Here is a 20,657-nt window from a genome sequence, read left to right as displayed (position 1 = left end):
GTCATCTACAAATCTGACTGCATGATAATCAAGGGGACCGGTGCGGAGATCTGAATTTGACTGCAACCAACACATCTGCATATTTTGCATGTGAAATGCCCAAACAAACTTCCAGACACTCTCCTATGACTTGTAATGTGCAACTTCCTAATTCACGACTTTTGTTTGGGAGCAGAAGGTCATGGGAAATCAGGTAGATTTCCTGACTGTCATTCAGGTGATATCAGCAATCTACAAGTAGTCAGAAAATCAACTCTAGGCAATGCAAAATTTCTACTTGGGTAGTCAGGCATTACTAGACAGACAAAACAGGAAAAATGACAAATCTAGCTTGCTCATTATAGGAAAAATGACAAATCCAGTTTGTTCTTAATTTAAGGGTACATTTAAGCTGAATGTGCCTATAAAGGCTGGAGAGTTCATATTTTACTGTTGTTCCTCTTAGGATGCTTAGAAGACAGTTCAGGAAGAGTAACATCTACTACTGTGCTGGGTAAAAAGCTCTTTCAAAAGGCACAACCTCTACACCAGGGGTTTCCAACCTTGGATTCCCCAATGTTGTTGGACTACAAGTCCCATCATCCCCAGCAACAATGGCCAAAAGGATAATGGATCATGTAGTCCAGCAACATCTGGGATCAAAGATCAGGAATCCCTGGTCTATACTCATGCACTCAATGCAAGGGAATATGGGATAAGTGCTACCGCTCTTCTCAACATGGATGCAGAGCTGAGAGAAATGTCAGCAGTTTAATCCTTGTATACAGTTTACATAACCACTTCAAACAATGCTGTTGAAAAGTAAAGGTGTGACACAAGTATGCCTTTTAGCTAAGCATATTATGAAAGCACACAAAGGTAACAGAACACTTGACTGACCAGTGTAACTCTCACCAAGAACAAAAGGGTTTTAAGTCACTGCATAGTCAAAGAGTATGAAAATAAATTATTGACTCAAGTGAAAATTCAAGTTCAGTCTGTCAGTGTGGAGCACCCTTTTCATTCTGGTTCATCTCACACTAGATGTGGTCTTAGGAATCCATGTAGATATCCTAAGAATCTAACAGGTAAAGAAGATCTTTGCACAGATGTCTTTCTTCCCCCCCCAAAAAATCTGTAGAGTTCAAACAATTCCAGATCCTCAGGGAATTTTGCTCTCCAAATGCTATGCAGATCCCCTTCACCAGCATTCCATCCTTTCTTCCCCCTTACCAAAGGACTTCTTTGCAGGAAAGCAAGAGCAACCTTGTTATGCCTCTCTATCATGGGTAGACGACTTTGACTCTCCAGCTGTTGTTGAACTACAACTCCCATCATCTCCAGCTAAAATCATTGTGGCTAGGGATGATGGGAGTTGTAGTTCAGCAACAGCTGGAAAGCCATAGAGCTATAGAGCCTACCCCACCCTATATTGTAAGCACTCAGCCAGATATCAAGTTGCCCATGCCCGCTCCTCACTAGCATCCAAGGAACCCCAAAGGCAGTTTGCCATGGTGGCAGGAGGGGGCCTAGGCCTGCCCACACCTATGTGAACTGAAAAGCAGAGACGCTGCTATACTCACTGCACAAGAAGCAGGATTTGTGGAAACTGTTGCCTTCGCATTGTACTTCCTCAGCAAAGTACACCGTCTTCTGGCAGACACCACACTTTTTTCCTCCACCCCAGTTTGGCATCCTGCAAATAAGAATGGGAAAAAATGTAACTGCCAGAAAACAAATTAAAACCAAGAAAAGAAACTCCACTGAAATCAAGCACCAATCGCCAAGTGGGCAAGTCCCAGAAATTATCCTGCAAGATCTTTTTCCTGGGAAGAGATAAAGGTTTGCCTTGCATGATGCCTCAAGCAATGCCATACTCCTATAGCACAGGCTACAGTGTTTGCTAGAAACTGCTTACAAATGGCTAGAAATAAAATTATGTCCACACCATTGGCCCTGCTTGTCTCTCCATCTTGGTTTCCTTCTCCTCTCTTTTGCCTTTTTGTTCCTGCATTGTTCTGGGTGCATTTGTAGTACACATATGCAAAGATCATCACTGGATCGGATGGCAGGTTGCATGGTTGCACTTGACTGGAGATAACGACATCTTTAAGTTAGTACAAGGATTCTCAAACTTGGGTCCCCAGATGTTGTACTTCAAATTGCATAATCCCTTTGGCCACTGCGGCTGGGGATTGTGGGAGCTGAAGTCCAGCAACATCTGGGGACCTAAGTTTGAGAAGCTCTGAGCTAGCAGCATTACTTGTTGACAGGACAAATCTCAGCCTGCCTTATCCATGACAGAGACAGGGGCATCTATCATTGACAGTAGTGGATTGCTGAGGAGATTTGGAGTTGCATTAGTATCACGCTTGGTCTCAGGGGTCAGCAGCTCCCTTCACTTGGCTCCTTGCCTTCCATTTCCAGCTTCTACTCTAGGAATGTTGGGGAGTGAAGAAATGGATGGTATGATAATTAAGAGCACCACATGCCTATAATGCTTCTGCTCTGCCCACAAGATACATTCACTAGACAAAAGCTTCATAGAGCTTCACCCTGGAGACTCTCTCTTACTGCTTTACATGAGCTGCAGGAATGTCACATTCTGTTTGAAGTTGCCAATTTCTATGGAGGCCCAAGACTCATGCCTCCCACAATTTTAGAATGAAAAATAGGAGGGAAGTATACACCACTGCAACTAGAGAGTCACATGCTGCCTTTAAAATGTTAAGTGATGCAACAGACAAGATGGCCATGGCTTCTACCACTCAGTCCTTCTATCCATCCCTTTTGCCCACCCTCACAGGAACACAGGAAGCTGCCTCATACCGAGTCAGACCATTGGTCAATCTAGCTCAGCATTATCTACACAGACTGGCAGCGGCTTCTCCAAGGTTGCAGGCAGGAGTCTATCTCGGCCCTATCTTGGAGATGTCAGGGAACTTGGGACCTTCTGCCTGCAAGCATAAAGGCGCCATTCCCAGAGTGGCCCCATTCCCTAAGGAGAATATCTTGCAGTGTTCACATGTAGTCTCCCATTCAAATGCAAACCAGGATGGACCCTGCTTAGCAAAGGGGACAATTCATGTTTACTACCACAAGACACCCTCCTCCCCTCTCCTGACTGTTGTAGCAAGCAGGTCTCCAAGTAATGCATCACAGGTGAGGAAGGAGAGCATATGAAGGGGAACTGGGTGGGGAAAGAGATGGAAGAAGCCATTCCTGGCTCATCTCATGCTTTCTCTACTTTTTTCCTGGAAAGGTTTCCGTGACTGTAACTATTGCATGATAGGCCAAAATTCAAGTGAAGCTTCCCCAACCCCCGCCCATCATACTGGACTTCCATACCAGGAAACATACATACTAAATTTCTGAACACCATGCAGTTGTTAAAGGTAATCTATCAAACAGAAAAGTGGCAACACTGTGCACAAATGTTTAAATGAAACAATTTGGGTGTACTCAAGTGGGGTGATCAGATGCACAGGCGATCAGGCGTCCTTTAATAGCCTGAACAGTTGCATAGAAGGGGAACTTCAGCAAATTTTTATTGACTACATCGCTATCTCACACTTGCACAATATATGCACCCAAGGTGGCTAATAGCAACACAAGGAATCATGAAAACAGCAATAATTTTTTTTTTAAAAAAAGCCAAATAAAATGGTACCAATATCACTGTAAATAGCAATGAAAAGCAGCAGTGGAATCAAGCTGGTTAAAAGCTGGACTGAAGAGGAGAGTCTTTACAGAGCGGCAAAAGGCCCTCAAGAAAGGGTCACAATGGATCACCTGGGAAGGGAGTGCCAGAACCTGTGTGCTGTTACAGAGAAGACCCTTTCCTGAGCTCCAGCCAAGCACAAATCAGATCCTGAGGGACATGACAAAGAGCCACTCTAGCTAAAGGGTGGCCAGCCCAAGCCTCTCATAATCCCCAGTCACAACAAATTGTGGCTCAGGGTGATGGGAGATGTAGTCCAACAACAGCTGAAGAATTTCAGGTTGGCCACCCTTGAGCTAGCTGAGCTTAAATTGACAGGAAGGTGCATGTGAGCAAAGGAAGTGTCCTGGTCCCATATCCTCAGCGGTAACATTCCCCTCTTCACAGGACAAGCTGTGCCTGCAGAACTCCCTCTCACCTGTTCAAGGTGCAAAAGCTTTATCTTCCTTTACACCCAGTTAGCCTAATTTAATGTTGTTCTTAGATACCCCTCCCCATACTGACCCAAGGGCAAATCACCCAGACTTAAGAGCTCTAGCTGAGCTACAGGTTGTTGCAGTTGAAGACTGGAAATCCCCAGTTCAGGAGATTCCCATTTAAAATGAACAGCATAGTCTGGAATAAAGATGGGAGATTTGCTGCAAGTGAGATGGGACGGCTGTTTTGTGGTCTGGGTGACCCCATTTGGATGTTTACTTCAGCCGTCTATCTCATCACAACGTTCCCTCCTCCATATCCTGCAAACTAGCTTTTCCGTGTTCTGAATCCCTCCCTCTCAGCCAAGTCATTCCAGCAGCTGGGAGCCTTGGATTGCCTTAAAAGGAGATATGTGGCTCAGAGAGTCTCATTTCTTTCTTCTGGAGCATGAGCCCAGTAATCTTCACAGAAGAGAGGCCAGGCCAGCTCAGGCTTTCAATAGGAAGGAGTGGCTCTGAAGAACTGTTTCAGATGTGCAATAGTAATGACCTGCAGTTGCTAAATTAATTCAGCTGCTGCAGGTAGCACAGATGGAACATGATCTCCATATGTTCTAGACTAGAGCTAGAATAATCAGATATGCAAAGCAGCACTCCATCCAACAGGGATTCCCAGATGTTGTTCACTACAGCTCCCAGCATCCCCAGCTGCAATGGCTTTTGGCTGGGGATTCTGGGAGTTGTAGTCAACAACATCTGGGAATCCTTGTTAGAGGGAACAGTGGTGCAAAGGATAATAGGGTGTGCAAAGGAGAATAGGGTCCTTGCACCTTTAATACCTGTATCGATAACATTTTCATGGCAAGCTGCCATGAAAATGCAGTAGCACTGCCAAGATGTGCTACTCTTGGTCCAAAATTGGTCCAACGTGACAATTGGCATCCTGGAGCATCTCCTGACACCACAAGGTAATCTTCTGAAGCATGGAAGAGTTGCCTGGGCAATGGAGGTACACTTATATAATATAAATTCATGGAACAAGCAGAATCTTAAAGAGTTTGCTTTTCTTACCCATCACCACTAACCAGAGAGAAAAATAGCCAGATAGTTTAATAATGAATCAGGACTCACATGCACAAGAACAGAGACAAGTTGAGGCACAGTTCAAAGGATTGAGTGGTTCCAAGTTGAGACTGGATCAACTCAACAGAGTTGATCAAAGCCATTACATTCTGTGCATATTCAGGGGCGGGGGAAGAAAACCTCAGAAAGATGGCCAAGTGTGCTCTGAATGTTAGCACAAATAGGGCCACCTGAGTATCAACCAACTGCCAGTTGTTGTTTTTTTGGAGGAAGGAAAGTTCCCTCCGGAAAAGCCTGCAAGGCACTCAGTAGAAGGAAGCAATCTACAGACTTCTGACAGATGGGAAACACCTGAACTGAAGACACTACTATGGGCTCAGTGTAATTAAAAATGACTGCAGTAAATGTGAGTCAGATGCATCCGAAACTTTCCATTCGTTAATCAAGACTGCCAGTCAGAGATTTTGCTAAGGACAGGAAATATCTTAAGCAAACAATCCTTAGTTCATTTTTCTAAGTTGAACTTGAAGGTCAAAATGTTTACTTTAAATATCATCTGTGAGCCGGGCTCACTGCATCAACACCAGTAGAAAACCTGGGAAATAAAACTGCTGAACACTAAACAGCTGCTCTAATATTGTATGCAAACTGGGAAGTTCTCTTTTTTGTGCTACTTATGGTTTTATTAAACAATTTGACTGGTTGTTAACAAGATTATGTCTGATTCAGACATTACATGAAGCCAGGACTGATCACCTAGTTTTGGACATGCACATTTCTCCTCCCCTTTGTGCATAAGGAGTGAAGCAATTCTTCTAAGCCAGGATCAGAATAAGCCAAGATCTGTTGCAGCATAAATCAGGCAATTCTGGCCTATTCTGGCCAATGTTTGCACGTAACCAGGATCCCAGCTTCAGATCCTGTTGTATATGCAAACTCTGGCAGAATAAGCATCACCAGATTCAGATTTCACAACATATCCTATCTTGTTCCAAGTCAGGATCAGATGAAAAATTCCTCCCTTGTGCATGAAGGTGAGGGGAGAGTGTGTGCACCCAAGACTAGGGAATACCACACAAAAGCAAGACTCAATCCTAGCTCTGTAGGACACCTGAACGTGTTCTCTGCTCTGTTTGTATTGCATTTCAACGTTGTCGCTAATAATCACTTTGGGAGTCTTTGGGCTGAAGAACAGGATACAGAATGCTCCAAATAAGTATATTCCTTAAACACATATCTTTCAATATATGCAGATCAGCAACAAGAGAGTGAGGTTGTTCTCATGCGGAGCCTAACCCGGGCTAGGGACACTCAGCCCGAGTTAGGCTGCACGTGGGAACCAACCGCTGGGATCTGGCCCTATCCCAGTGGGGCAGCACCACCTAGCGTCACTTTCAAACCCGGCTGTTATGCAAGGTTAAGGGAGCACACACTCTCTTAACCCAAGCTAACTGCTCAGTTGTCTGCTGGGGCTATGTTTACTCCCAGCCGACACAGAGACAGGTGCCTAGAGTGCCAGTCTCCTGGGGGTATCCCCCAGTGCATTGCACGGTGCATTGTGGGATTCAGGGAGGCTGGACAATGAGTCCTGTTCTCAGATCCATCCACCCTGCTCCATGCTGCATGGAACGGGGCTGATTATGTGGGAGCACGCTCTGCGCTCCCACCCACTAACCAACGATTGTCTGGGGGGAAGGCAAGGTTTGGCAAGCCTTCCCCACTCCTGCCCGGTAGTAGCCCCAGTGTGTATCCATTTTAGAAAAAGTGGTAATTTGACATGACTTTGGAGCAAAGTACAAACATGTCATCTTGTGTATCACGTGTACAAATGTAACAGACTTCTCTGCTATTGCATAATTCTTCAACAGCATCTCTTGTATCCTATAGCTGGTCAACAGGTTATGTCTCAGTGTGACATAAAAAAGGTAAAGTGTGCCGTCAAGTCAATTCCGGCTCCTGGCGCCCACAGAGCCCTGTGATTTTCTTTGGAAGAATACAGGAGGGGTTTACCATTGCCTCCTCCTGCACAGATGAGATGATGCCTTTCAGCATCTTCCTGTATCACTGCTGCCCAATAGAGGTGTTTCCCATAGTTTGGGGAGCATACCAGTGGAGATTTGAATTGGCAACCATCTGCCAGTCTGTCAAGCATTTCCCCACTGTGCCACTTAAGGTGACATTCAGTGCAACATACCTGGGGCTAATTTACTTGCCAATACCCTTGCCAGCTGCAACATACACCTGGTGTCCTTCAACACCCAGTTCACAGTATCATAGACATGGAAAGAACAAGAACAGCCCTGCTGGATCAGGCACAAGGCCTATGAGGTCCAGCATCCTGTTTCACACAGTGGCCCACCAGATGCCTCTGGAAAGCCCACAAGAAAGAGGTGAGGGCATGTTTTCTCTCTTGCTGTTGCTCACCTGCAACTGGTATTGAGAGGCATTGTTTCTCTGTGGCTGGAGGTGGCCTATAGCCACCAGACTAGTAGCCACTGATAAACCTGTCCTCCATGAATTAGTCTAAGCCCCTTTTAAAGCCGTCCAAGCTAGTCGCCATCACCACATCCCATGGCAAACAATTCTTCAGATTTATTAGGCGCTGTGTGAAAAAGTACTTCCTTTTGTTGGTCCTAAATTTCCAAATCTTCAGTTCCATGGGATGGCCCCTGGTTCTAGTGTTGTGAGAGGGCGAGAACAATTTATCTATGTCCACTCTCTCTACTCCATGCATAATTTTATACACCTCTACCATGTCTCCCCAAAGTCACCTCTTTTCTAAACTAAAGAGCCCCAGATGCTGTAGCCTTGCCTCATAAGGAAGGTGTTCCAAACCTCTGATCATCTTGGTTGCCCTCTTCTGCACCTTTTCCAGTTCTACAGTATTCTTCTTTAAGTGTGATGACCAGAACTGTACGCAGTATCCAAGGGTGGCCACACCACAGTTTTGTATAAGGGCATTCTAATATTAGCAGTTTTATTCTTGGTCCCCTTCCTAATGATTCCAAGCATGGAACTGGGCTTTTTCACAGCTACCACAAATTGAGTCGACACTTTTAATGAGCTGTGTCCACCACAACCCAAAGATTCCTCTCCTGGTCAGTCACTGATAGCTCAGATCTCATCAGCGTATATGTGAAGTTAGGGGTTTTTGCCCCAATATGTATCACTTTACACTTGCTTACATTGAATCGCATCCGCCATTTTGTCACCCACTCACCCGGTTTGGAGAGATCCTTTTGGAGCTCCTCACAATCCATTTTAGATTTCACTACACTAAATAATTTCATATCATTTGCAAATTTGGCCACTTTAGGGCTGCTCAACTTTGGCCCTCCTGCAGATATTGGCCTACAACTCCCATAATCCCTTGCTATTGGTCGCTGTGGCTGGAGATTATGGGAGTTGTAGTCCAAAAACAGCTGAGCAGGGCAAACTTGAGCTGATGTGTTCTAGATCATTTATGAACAAGTTAAAGAGCACTGGTCCCAGTACAGATCCCTAGGGGACCCCACTTCTTACCTACCTCCATTGTGAAAACTGTCCATTTATTCCCACCCACTGTTTCCTCTCCTTCAACCAGTTCCCAATCCACACATGAACCTGTCCCCTTATCCCCTGACTGATAAGTTTACTCAAGAGCCTTTGGTGGGCAACTCTGTCAAAAGCTTTTTGGAAGTCCAAGTATCAACCAGAACACCTTTAACCGCATACCTTTTGACACTCTCGAAGAATAGGTTAGACTTTCCCTTGTAGAAGCCATGCTGGTTCTCCTTCAGAAGGCCCATTCTTCTATATGTTTAACAATTTTGTCCTTAAATATGCTTTCCATCAATGTACCTGGCACCAAAGTTAAACTTACAGACCTGTAATCTCCTGGATCCCCCCGGATCCCTTCTTGAATATTGGAGTCACATTGGCTACCTTCCAGCCCTCTGGTACAGAGCCTGATTGTAGGGACAAGTTACATAGTTTTGCTAGGAGATCTGCAATTTCACTTTTGAGTTCCTTCAAGACTCATGGGTGGATGCCATCTGGTCCTGGTGGTCTGTTAACTTTTAGTTTTTCAAGACAGTTTAGAACATCCTCTCTTGTCACCTCAAATTGGCCCAGTTTTTCATCCTACAAGCCTGAGAAGCTCAGTTTCGGAGAGCCTATATGGTCAGTATCCTCTGCCATGAAGACAGACTCAAAGAACTCATTCAGCTTCTCTGCAATCTGCATATCCTCCTTAATAATCCCTCTCATACCCTCATCATCTAAGGGGCCAACTGCCTCCCTGGCAGGTTTCTGCTTCTGATATATTAAATAAGTTGTTGTTTTCCCCCTTGACACTTCTAGCTATGTGCTCCTCAAATTCTATTTTTGCATCCCTTATTGACTCCTTGCTTTTCTCTTTTTTTGCCAGAGGTTATGCTCCTTCCCGTTCTCTTCATTCGGGCAGGACTTCCATTTTCTGAAAGAAGTCTTCTTCCCTTTTATAGTTTCCCTGTTAGACATGCTGGCATCCTCCTGAACTCGGTGGTACCTTTCCTGCTTCTTGGCATACATTCCAAATGAGCTTCTATTATTGTGATTTTAAATAAATCCCATGCTTTCTGGAATGATTTGACCCTCCTGATTTTTCCTTTCAGCTTCTTTTTTTAAACAGTCCCCTCATTTTTTTTAGAAGTTTCCTCCTCTGAAGTCCAGTACATCAGTGTTGGACTTCCAAAGAAAGTGGATTGCTGGAACAATCTTATATTTTGCAGCTAAGGAAGATAGAGAAGCACATGCTGCCCGCAAATCCCACTTAAGTCAGAGTGCAAGGACTGAAGTTCATTTTCTTTCCACCCCAAAACTGCTTGATCACTTATTGTCACAATGCAAACGTGTATAGATTTTAATTTGTTAAAGTTACATAATGTTCAGAGCACTCGTACACAGAACGGGAGGAAACTGAACCTGAGAACTAATAGCCACAGAGGGGAGAAAGATCTGTTAGGTAGCTACAGAAGAAAGCTATATTAATTTCCATAATTACTAGAAGCACGCAGAAAGCTAGTCAAATTTACACTGGACTGTTAACTGGGAGGCATATTAAAGAAACTCATTGTCCAGCATGCTTTTGACATGATATGGGTAATGTCCCTTGAAGACCGAAGAAAGTGGGGTAGAAGAGTGAACCTCGGGAATGTGTTTTTAAAAAAATATCTTGTCATCTAGAATCCAGTTTTATTTCGTTCTGTACCAGTGTTCTTCACTGCAGGGCCAAGTGGCAGCCCCCATCAACCTTAAGTGCAGCTCCCTGACTAATTGTTTACTGGGCCTGTGTGAAGCTTCAGCCAAAGCCAAGTACTAATCTGCACAATGCCCATGGCACTTTGCGGAGGCATCCATTCTTACTGCACAGTGCTGTGTTTTGCCCAGCACCAGGAGGGCTGCTGCCTTAAGGGGAAATGAGCCCTCTAGAGCCCCTGCCAAAGTGCTGAAAAGTGTAGCACTCCCCAGTGCTTCCTTGCTAGAGCTCATATGAGAGGAGTCTCCATCTCTCTTGAAGGGCCCTCCCTTCCAGCACAGAGAGAAGCACACAGTACTTTTGACTCCCATGGTCAGCACCATGGGATGTGACTCTTACTCACATGGGACTCTCACTTGAAAAACAGAGAAGATCACTGTTCTACTGTAGAAAGCAGGCATCTGGACAAACAAAGGCATATCACTTGACAGTGATGTGTAGGCAATTCCATCCGGCAGAAGAAAACTGAGAAAGAAATCTGGGGCTTAGCTGCAGTACAGCTTACCTTGCTCCCTTTTCAGTGTGTTGTTTGCCGGCATTCTTTACAGTTAACTTTGAGCCAAGTTCCGCCTTGTAATTTGTATGACTGTGCTCAGATTCATTCAAGCAACAGGTGTTAGTTTGGCTCTTAAGCATCCCAATATCTTGCTTGTTAATTTTAGTTTTCTACAACTGTGCTGTTTTGGACAGCATTGACTCAGGGAGGAATGGATTAATTTGACAGGATCCCACCACCGAGGACTTCTTGACAGGACTGTTTTAATATAGCAAAGCACAGGTTACAGACAGCTCTGCCAGGGACCAGATTGCCCTATTCCACAGCAGATGTGGGTTGAACGGTGAGCCAATCAGAACTTATTTTTCACACTACAACAGTCAATCTGACTATTTACGCATCCCGTCTAGTTCTCTCTTCAACTAGAGCTCCTGAAGGCTCTTTCCACCCGTAGCACAGTACCTCCAGTGATTGTTGCTGGTGTCTATCTTACATTTGTTTTTAGATTGTGAGCCCTTTGGGGACAGGGATCCATCTTATTTATTATTTCTCTATGTAAACCACTTTGGAAACTTTTGTTGAAAAGCAGTATATAAATATGTGTTGTTGTTGAGCAGCCCTTTGGGATAGGGAGCCATCTAATTAATTAACTCGCTATATAAACCACTTTGGGAACTTTTGTTGAGACACAAGTTTTGGGCAGAATAGAAATATTTTAAATATTTTTTAAATAAAATAAGTATATAAATATTGAATTGAATAATTTATTATGGTCCGTGACCAGATAATAAAAATAAGTATATAACTATTCATAGTACTAGGGACATTTTACAAAAAGGGAGCATAGCAGTGGTCTCAATAAGCACGAGGCACTTTTCAAAGTGATAATTCTTTCTATTTAGCAGTGGGGAGAGCAACTGGACCTGTTCAGTCCCAGTACACAGTACAGTGTCCGTCGAGTGCAAGGCTGCACAGCTTTGGCCCTCCAGATGTTGTTGGACTACAACTCCCATCATCCCCAGCCACAGTGGCCAATAGTGAGGGATGATAGGAGTTGCAGTCCAACAGCAGCTGGAGGCCGACACTGAGCAGCCCTGCCCTAGTGGCTGTTGCTGGTTTCTACCTTGTGTTTCTTTTTAGACTGTGAAGCTTTTGGGGGCAGAGAACCATCTTATGCTTTTCTATCTAAACCACTCTGAGAACTTGTGGATTGAAAAGTGGTATATAAATAGTTGTAGTAACAGTCATTGTAGTAAGCAGCAGCTGATGTCATTGGTTCAGCTGAAGGAGCTGGTCTTGCCTTAGTAGTTAAAGCCACACACAGGAAATCCTATTAATGGATCTCTGTCACATCTTCTTTGATCCCAAGTGAATGCTACAATAGTACCATTATTGGACCAGCCCTGTTTCTCAGTCATAATGCTCAGAATGGGGGAGAAGAAGCAGCTTAAAGCTTGTGACAGATTATGGAGCTGGAGCTGACACAGGAAAGGCTGTGGCTTCTTTTGAGTCCACACACTTTTTTATTTTTTTGCAGGAAAATAATGTGAAGTAGAGAAAGACCACCAAGCCACAGCTACAAGATATTCATATATACTGTCGTCCCTGGTCAGATGTATGCCCCAAATCCACCTCAAGTCAAATATAAGTGGAATCAGCTTCAACTGAGCACTGATCATTGTTAAACAGGTTTTGTAAATAACTGTAGAAGAGAGACATTCAGTGAAGCGGAAGTCTACACACCCTTAAGCTTAGGAGTAAGAGAGACTGATCTGATATATATTGCACTACAGAAAATAAGAGATTAAATGAACATCCCTATCCATAACCAAGTTAAGGTAATTGGATTTAACACAGTATAATCTCATTGACATTAACTGGATTCAGTGTGTCTTATAAACCAGGTAGGTTAGTACTGGAAAAAGTAAAGACCAGATGGCATAAAGCTTCCCATGTTCCTATAGACTGAGTCAGACCATTGGTCCATCTAGCTCAGTACTGTCTACACCAGGCCTGCTCAGCCTCCCAGCTGTTTTTGAACTACAGCTCCCATAATCCCCAGCCACAGTGGCCAATAGCCAGGGATTTTGGGAATTGTAGGCCACCATCTGCAGGAGGGCCGAAGATGAGCAGCCCTGGTCTACACTGATTGGTAGCAGCTCTCCAAGGTTAGACTCAGGCAGGAGTCTATCCCAGACCCACCTGAGGGGATTGAATCTAGGGCCATCTGCATGCAAATCAAATGCTCTACAATGACCTTACAGCCCCATCAACCATCCAAATACAAACCAGGGAAGACCCTGTTTAGCAAAGGGGACAATTCATATTGGCGACCGTGAGACCAGCTCTCCTAGAGAGGGTAGGGTAAAGGCCAAAGTCCTCCAAATATATCATAGTGGCCCTCCCTAAGAAAATCATTTGAACCCCCAGCTGTAGTTACAGGACAACTTTCACCTTCATTGTAGGGTTAGTTTTGAACTGCAGAAAAAGAAAAGAAGAGGGAGGAAATGGATTTAAAGCACACTTATGAGGGCCCCAAATTAGCAGCCCCAAGGAAGTAAGCATATGGGGGTGGAACAGGGGCCTGCCCAGTGCCTCCTCAGAAGGGCCATCATAAATCTATCTGGGATAGTGGCTGTAATAGCAGCCCCCCCGCCCCGCCAAAGTACTACACTACTAAAGTAAGTGTGCAGTTGACTCCTGGCGCCCACAGAGCCATGTGGTTTTCTTTTGGAAGCATATAGGAGGGGTTTACCATTGCCGCCTCCTGCGCAGTATGAGGTGATGCCTTTCAGCATCTTCCTATATCACTGCTGCCCGATATAGTTTCTTCCTAGAGCAGGAGCTTTTCCAAACCATTACTGAAAACAGTGTCGCTACACTTAGGCTGGGGAGGGCAGTTCATTTACAGCGAGGTCAGGACAGTAACAGAAGGTGCTGTTCATTCAATGGCACCACCTAGAGATGCACATATCAGGCGGTATATAAATAAAATAAATAATTCAGCTCTGCTCCCAATGATTCACAGTCACTGCCATTATGTGTGGCCTAAAAAAGTAGCACTTTGGTGCAGTACTCAACATGGCTTAACTTGAGGCACTTCCTGCAGCAGTAAAGCTACCAGTCTGGGAAAGTTCCAGGTCACTCACAGGTCATTATTAGGCAGGTCACTCCTTTTTCATGTTACAGAAGAGGAGGGCTGGCTCTAGGCAGCTGCCAGTGACCATGGCTGATCCCTGAAACCACATCAGTGACTGTAGCCTCTGTGTGGTCATGCTAAGAGACTCTTTTGTAGACTACCCACTCAGAAAGAGGCTCAAGGACAGCAGTTTGCTGAGGGCCCCCAAAAGCTGGAGCTGGCCCTACAGACGCAAAACCCAGGCTGAGAGAGTGTGGCCCCATTACTAAAGTGTAGCATTTGGATCCAAGAGTCCAGGGTCCACACAGATTTAGGATGTGGCCTTGGGCATCCTCTCCACACTATCCAAATGTCCCTACAGCTCCAGACAGTTGTCCATAGATAGAGAGAGACACAGAACTGAAGCATTCTAATGAATCTTAGAATTGTTAATGTCCAACTCTGTGTTTTTTATTTGCCAAAATCCTAGAGCTTGTTATAGTCAGTTGTGGTCAGAAGGCTGAGCTTTTAAGCTTGGTCTAGAACAGTGTTTCTCAACATTTTTGGAGTCATGGACCGGTACATCCTTTGTGCACAGTTTCCAAGACCAGCAGTTAGTAAAGGGGTCACCCCTCCCACCCCCAGGCACCCCCCAAAACAATTTCAAGCCAGGGGGCACAGCCACTGGGAACTCTCCAGGGCTGCCTGCCTAGAAATTAGCTCTGGAGAACTCCCAGCAGTGGTGGCCCTCACCAGCTCAAAATTGTTTGGTGGGGGGATTAATTTCTCATGGACCAGCAGAGACTGGCACTCAACTCCTCATGGACTGGCACCAGTCCATGGACTGGTGGTTGAGAAACACTGGTCTAGAACACCATGCAATTATCAAACAACTAGCACACTTTGCCATAAATTGACATTCTCTGAACAGCTGTCAAATTCTTCGGATAAAAGGTACCTAGGTTAGGCAAAGCAAGATTCTAGCAGTTCCATACAGCAGTGCCACACCCCAGTCAACTTTCTATCCAGTACCTTTCCAGAATACACTATTAACTTGGTTCACTCCTGCCCAGCTGAAGGCAGATAAGAGGATTTATGGCCTTCTGCAAACATGACTTGCTGTTTTTTTTAAACAAAAATAAAAAATCATGCACTTTACTGGGTACATGGAGCTAATTTCAAACTGACAAGTCTCATAGCCACAGTTCCTATGTAAACAACGTTGAGACTTTTTTTTTGTCTTAACAGTTAATAATACATTTTAATACAATTGTTAATATTTTATTTTTTTCTTAGAATTGTAATAAAAATAAAGAAAACTGATGGTACTTCCTCTGAAGGATAGGATGAACTAAAAATCTTAAAAAAAACCCACCCCACCACAAGTTACTGTTGGAAATGTGGTGGTGGTGGTGGTGGGGAAACATCCAGACTACGTTATGACATCAGATTAAGGATCAGGTTAATCCTGACTAACAGAGACCGGCCTTCTTTGTTGCTGCCCCAAGACTCTGGAATGTACTCCCTGCTGAAATAAGAGCCTCTCTTTTCTTCACCCAACTTTTTAAACTTGACTGTGGTTTTAAATTGTTTTAAGGTTTTCATTTTTTTTGTTTTCATTTGCTTTATGTTGTTGTAAACCACACAGAGACGGAAGTTTGGGGCAGTCTACAAATTAGACAGATAACTTAAGTCTGATTTCAGTGGTGTTTAGTCATGACCAATTAGTTTGGATGCTGCTCAAGATCTACAGCCTTGCTGAAACCTTAATCAAAATGCTGGTATTTTCCCCTTTCCTATTAAAAAGATGCAGGTTTTACACTTCAATTCACTTTGCACTTTAGTTCACATCACAAAGAACACTGTTTTTGTGTTGTTGGTGCCCCCCCCATCTTTTCCTCATATGGAATAATTCAGCTCTATTAAAAAGAATGGGAGTGTCACTACTGACCTCAATGGGGGGTGGACAGCACCCATATTGCATACGTGCCTCATATTAGCAGAAGTTAGTCACATCCCTCATGCCTAATGGCAAAGAAAGCTTGCTCAGCTGGTACCCAGCATATTCAGCTCGTTTGGAAACTTAGTCTCCAACTAAGTTGGAAGGTTCCAGTCAGGCTTGCAAATCCAGGATGGAACTGACATGGAAGAAAATTGACAGTTTATAATTACAGCTATGGAGGAGGTAGCCTGAGGGCTTCTATCAAGGAAAGGAAGAGCTGCTTCTGTTATGCAGATCAGGACACTTACCTAATACAAACCCTAGCAATGAGCATCTAATGCCAACAAGATTTCAGCAGACTAATAGCTGTTGCCATATGTACAGTAAGTTATTGGTGTGCCACACTGTAGGCTTCAACACACCACTCTGTTAGGACATCATCAGTAGCAGGTACTAAAGTTTAAAAGTAGGGAAGGGACAAAGAGAGGCACATATGCTTTACAGCCAAGAAATATGCAGACACAAGTGAGGGGCTGCAAAGGAATTGTTGGATCATGAGGGCTCCAGAAATGTGTCTGAACAGAATTGACTTCTGTGCCTCCCTATTTCAAACAAAGATGAAGCTTAGCTCTTATCTTTAAAATGTATTCTCAAAGAATTAATAACAGGTTTTGGATGGAAGAAGGAAGAATCCGACACCAAAGTTTCATATGCAAGGCCATACTGCCTTTATTCCATGTTACATCTACGCCCCGATCCCATAATGCACCAAGACCAGAATCCACAAAGTAAATAAAGAATCTCTAGCCAAGCTGTGGGGCTTTCATGAGCTGCAATCAAGCATCTTCGAGAGCACGCCCTCACTGGGCTTACTTCCGAGTAATCATGCACAGGACCGGGCTGGCTGCACACGTGCTTAGGGACAACCTATGCTAAGTGTTTGGGCAAGCACAAAGTTTTGCGGGCTCAATCTGTAGCAGAAGTTAGAGACTCATCTTAAAACTGACTACAGTCGCGGAGAGGTTTTTGTAACCCAGGGAGAACAAACCCTCGGTGATTATTTCGCAGAGATCCGGCCGGCCCTGGGCTGGCCTGCCTTCCCGGATGAGGAGCGACAGAGGCCCGGCACTTACCCGGCGGCTGGTGCTGGTTTCCCTTGCGTCTGTCTGGCTTTTCCCGTCGGGCTCGTTTCCACTGCAAAAGACTCCGGATGGGCTTATTTTGTTCTCTCCGGGAAAAGGCGTGTCCCCGAGCAACAACCCGCCAGCCCAAAGCGGGGTGGAGCAGGCTGTGCTCTTTTGCACTCCGCACCACGAAAGGGCTGATGTCATGTTTCCTGAGGAAACAATCAAGGCGGGCGGCGCTCGCCCACCCAAGCAGCAGCAGCCAGCAGCAGCAGCTCCTCGGATGGACGGCGGGACAGAAGCTGTCTCTGCACACAGCACAGGAGCGGCCGGCAACTCCCGCCTGCCAAGGCTAGTAAGAGCGGGAACTGGGAGAGGACTGAGTCTCCTTCTTACCTTGCGCACACTTGCCCGGGACTGGGAATAAGCCCCACTGAATAGAGTGGGTCTTCCTTCCTTCCGCGGTCCCACGCATAGGATTGCGAGCTGTGAATCTGCCATGGTTTCATGCAGGGGTTCTCCAGCTTAGGTCCCCAGAAGTGGCTGGTCTACATCTCCGATCACCCCCAGCCACAATGGCATTGCTTGCGGGTGATGGGAATTGTAGTCCAACAACATCGGGGGACTCAAGCTGGAGATGAGAATCCCTGAGGGCGCTCGGAAATCCAGCCTATTCCTGTGATTGAGAAGGCACACAATGCATTCCAGTCACGCTGCGGTGCCGTTCTTCTTAGGATGATGCCCTGGGAGGACCGGTTGAAGGGAGTCTTGGGTCTACCGTGCAGAGAAGAGGGCCCCTTTACGATCGGATGCAATGCAGCTCTCCCAGGCATAGAGGTCGTTGCAACTGAAGCCCAACTCCTGTGCTAGCGTTTTCTAGTACTATTCCTATTCCTGATATACCCAGAGGCGTAACTATAGGGGGGGCAGGGGGGGCACGTGCCCCGGGCCCCATCTTTTATGGTCACGTGGGGGGGCGCCGCCATGACCAAATTTTTTAATTTTTTTTTTAAAAAATTTGTTAATACAAATGTTTCCTGCTCAGTGCAGCAGCGCTGCAGCAGTCAAGGGAGCGCGTCGGTGCCCCCTTCCCCACGAGCGGTCCCTTCCGCGCCGCCTGCGCCCCCCCCATTGCTTTGCTGGCGCCTGGCGGCTAGTCAGTGGCCTGGCTTGGCGGCGGCGGGCGCTTGTGAGGAAAAACCTAAGTATAATGTAGTATTTGGGGGGGGGCGGTGGGGGGGGCACCATTTCAGTGCTTGCCCTGGGTGCCGCTTTCCCTAGTTTCGCCTCTGGATATACCGCTTTTCAGAAGAAAGAAAGAAAGCTAGCTAGCTCAAGGCGGTTAACACAAAAAAATAAAAACAGAAAGGAGATGATTCCCTGTCCCCAAAGGATTCCTAGTCTAAATACACAAAGCAGATATCAGCAATAACCACTGGAGGGATGTTGTGTTGTGGTTGAATAGTTGCTTTCCCTCTACTGAATATGAATGATGCCTCTTTGCCTAGCTAGCAGTTCCCATCACCCGCAACCTTTTTCTCTGGCTGAGCTCTTTAGCAGTTGCTGCAGAACAATCAGAAGGGCAATATAGATTTTTTTTTACTGTTACTGCATCTACATTCTATGAAATGTTTCACTTCTTGAATTTCTGTCCTACAGCTGTTAAAGACACAGGAACAGTTGTCTTTCTACCTAGCTTTGCCACCTCCCAACTTTAGAACCTGTTGTTTTTTGTGAAGGAGTGAGCAATATGAGGGAGTGCTACTGTGCACCGAATGACTTTCCTTCAGTACACTGACAACACATTAAAAATTGCTTAAAGCAAGCAATTCTAGAACAAATATAATCTCAAAACATTTCCTGGATTGTTACTTAGAGTGATGGGTGTGATTATTGATTTAACACATATAAAGAGGAGGGAAGGGAAGGAATAGTTGGGCCACTGAATCAGTGTCTGCTCCTGGCAACTAGAGCCATGTGGTTTTCTTGGTAGAATACAGGAGTGTTTTACCATTGCCTTCTCCTGCGCAGTATGAGATCATGCCTTTCAGCACCTTCCTATATCACTGCTGCCTGATATAGGAGTTTCCCATATTCTGGGAAACACACCAGTGGGGAATCGAACCAACAACCTCCTGCTCTCTAGGCAGGTTGCTTCCCCACTGCACCATTAGGTGGCTTATAAAGAGATATATGGGATATATTTTTATATCTCATAAAGAGGAAGAGGGATATACAAATAAAAAAGTAGGAAGAGGGGATATAAAAGGAGGAAGAGGGACATTAAAATGAATGGTAACCGTAATAAAAGTAGCGATATGGTTCTGTGTTGAAAATTAATAAAGTATACTTTTAAAAAGTTTCTTGTTATGGCTGGAGATCTCAGTACTGAACAGTGAAAAGTGATTTCCACCCCCACCTGAAGTCATCTTCAGCTGAAACAGCAGAAGTCTGATCTGCACTATCATCATCACTAATCCTAGGAAACCCCTGAATTGCCCAGGGGTTCACCACTCTACCAAATGATCCATTTTTGATCTTCGCCTGCCTTCTTGAGTGGTAGAGTGGATAGAATGCTTCTTTGATCAGTGATAGTAAATAGCCTAAGTAACACATCTGTATTCAGCCATGACTCTCTTCAGTGATAAGCTATTCTGCCTCATTGTTTGCAGATCAATGATTGAAATAAAGTGCTTTGCATCATAATAATCAGGTCTCAAAATTGAGTGCAATTATAAATCTAATATAGATTTTTAGACTACTTTCCAGTAGGCTTATGAGGTCACCCAGCATTCCGTGTGTCTGTGTCCCCCCGCCCCATATCAACTTTGCAATGCCTGGACCAATATGAACCCAATCAGGTATTGTTGTTGGGACAAACAGGGACAACTCGGTATCCACCCCATTCAAGATGGCGGGTGCGTGAACTGTTGAGACACAAACTGGGTAATGTGAACTGCCTAAATGATTTGAACCAAATTTACTACAGCTTCAGGGACACACAGGGATGGCTCAATGGCATAGTTTGTGATAATGTCATCTACCCCGATTCAAGATAGTGGATGCGTGAACGTTTGAGGCACAAGTGGGCTAACACATGGACTGCTTAACTGATCTGAACCAGATTTGGAACAGTTGTAGTGAGTGGCCAGTGTGTCCACTTGCAGGGATAGTGAAAGGAAAATAGACAGATTAGTTCTTACTAGAACAACTTGTTAGAAATTGATTTCAGCTCAGGGAATATGACTTTGGCTGCAGTTTCAGACCACTGAAAGAATATTTGAGTTAATATGAATCGGACAGGTGTTCATGTGATCTAGTATTATTCATTACTAATTCTGACTGGTGGAAATTGAAAGTGGCATCTCAAATCAAGTAAGTAATCCTCTCTCTCTGTCCCAGAACCTCTTCACTAGAGACTGTGTATCATCAGATGGCAAAACTACAACTTCAGTACTGTACCTGCAATACCTGAAGCCAAGTTAACAAGAACTGTTCGG

General features: G+C 44.9%; 1 protein-coding gene across 1 annotated transcript in view; it reads right to left on the bottom strand.

Moving 5' to 3' along the window:
• Positions 1-17,322, bottom strand: part of CSRP1 (cysteine and glycine rich protein 1) — a 32,857-nt gene extending 15,535 nt beyond the window's left edge. The window contains exons 1-2 of the mRNA XM_053247079.1: positions 17,167-17,322; positions 1,563-1,675 (exon numbers count right to left, since the gene is read on the bottom strand). Coding sequence (XP_053103054.1) covers positions 1,563-1,674 — 112 coding nt within the window. The 5' untranslated portion in view covers position 1,675; positions 17,167-17,322. The remainder of the gene's footprint in view (positions 1-1,562; positions 1,676-17,166) is intronic.
• Positions 17,323-20,657: the final 3,335 nt, after the last annotated feature.

The sequence above is a fragment of the Hemicordylus capensis genome, chromosome 4 (genome assembly GCF_027244095.1).
Source record: "Hemicordylus capensis ecotype Gifberg chromosome 4, rHemCap1.1.pri, whole genome shotgun sequence".
Taxonomy (NCBI): domain Eukaryota; kingdom Metazoa; phylum Chordata; class Lepidosauria; order Squamata; family Cordylidae; genus Hemicordylus; species Hemicordylus capensis.
Note: the sequence above shows the minus strand (reverse complement) of the source record. Positions and strands in the feature narration are given on the sequence as shown.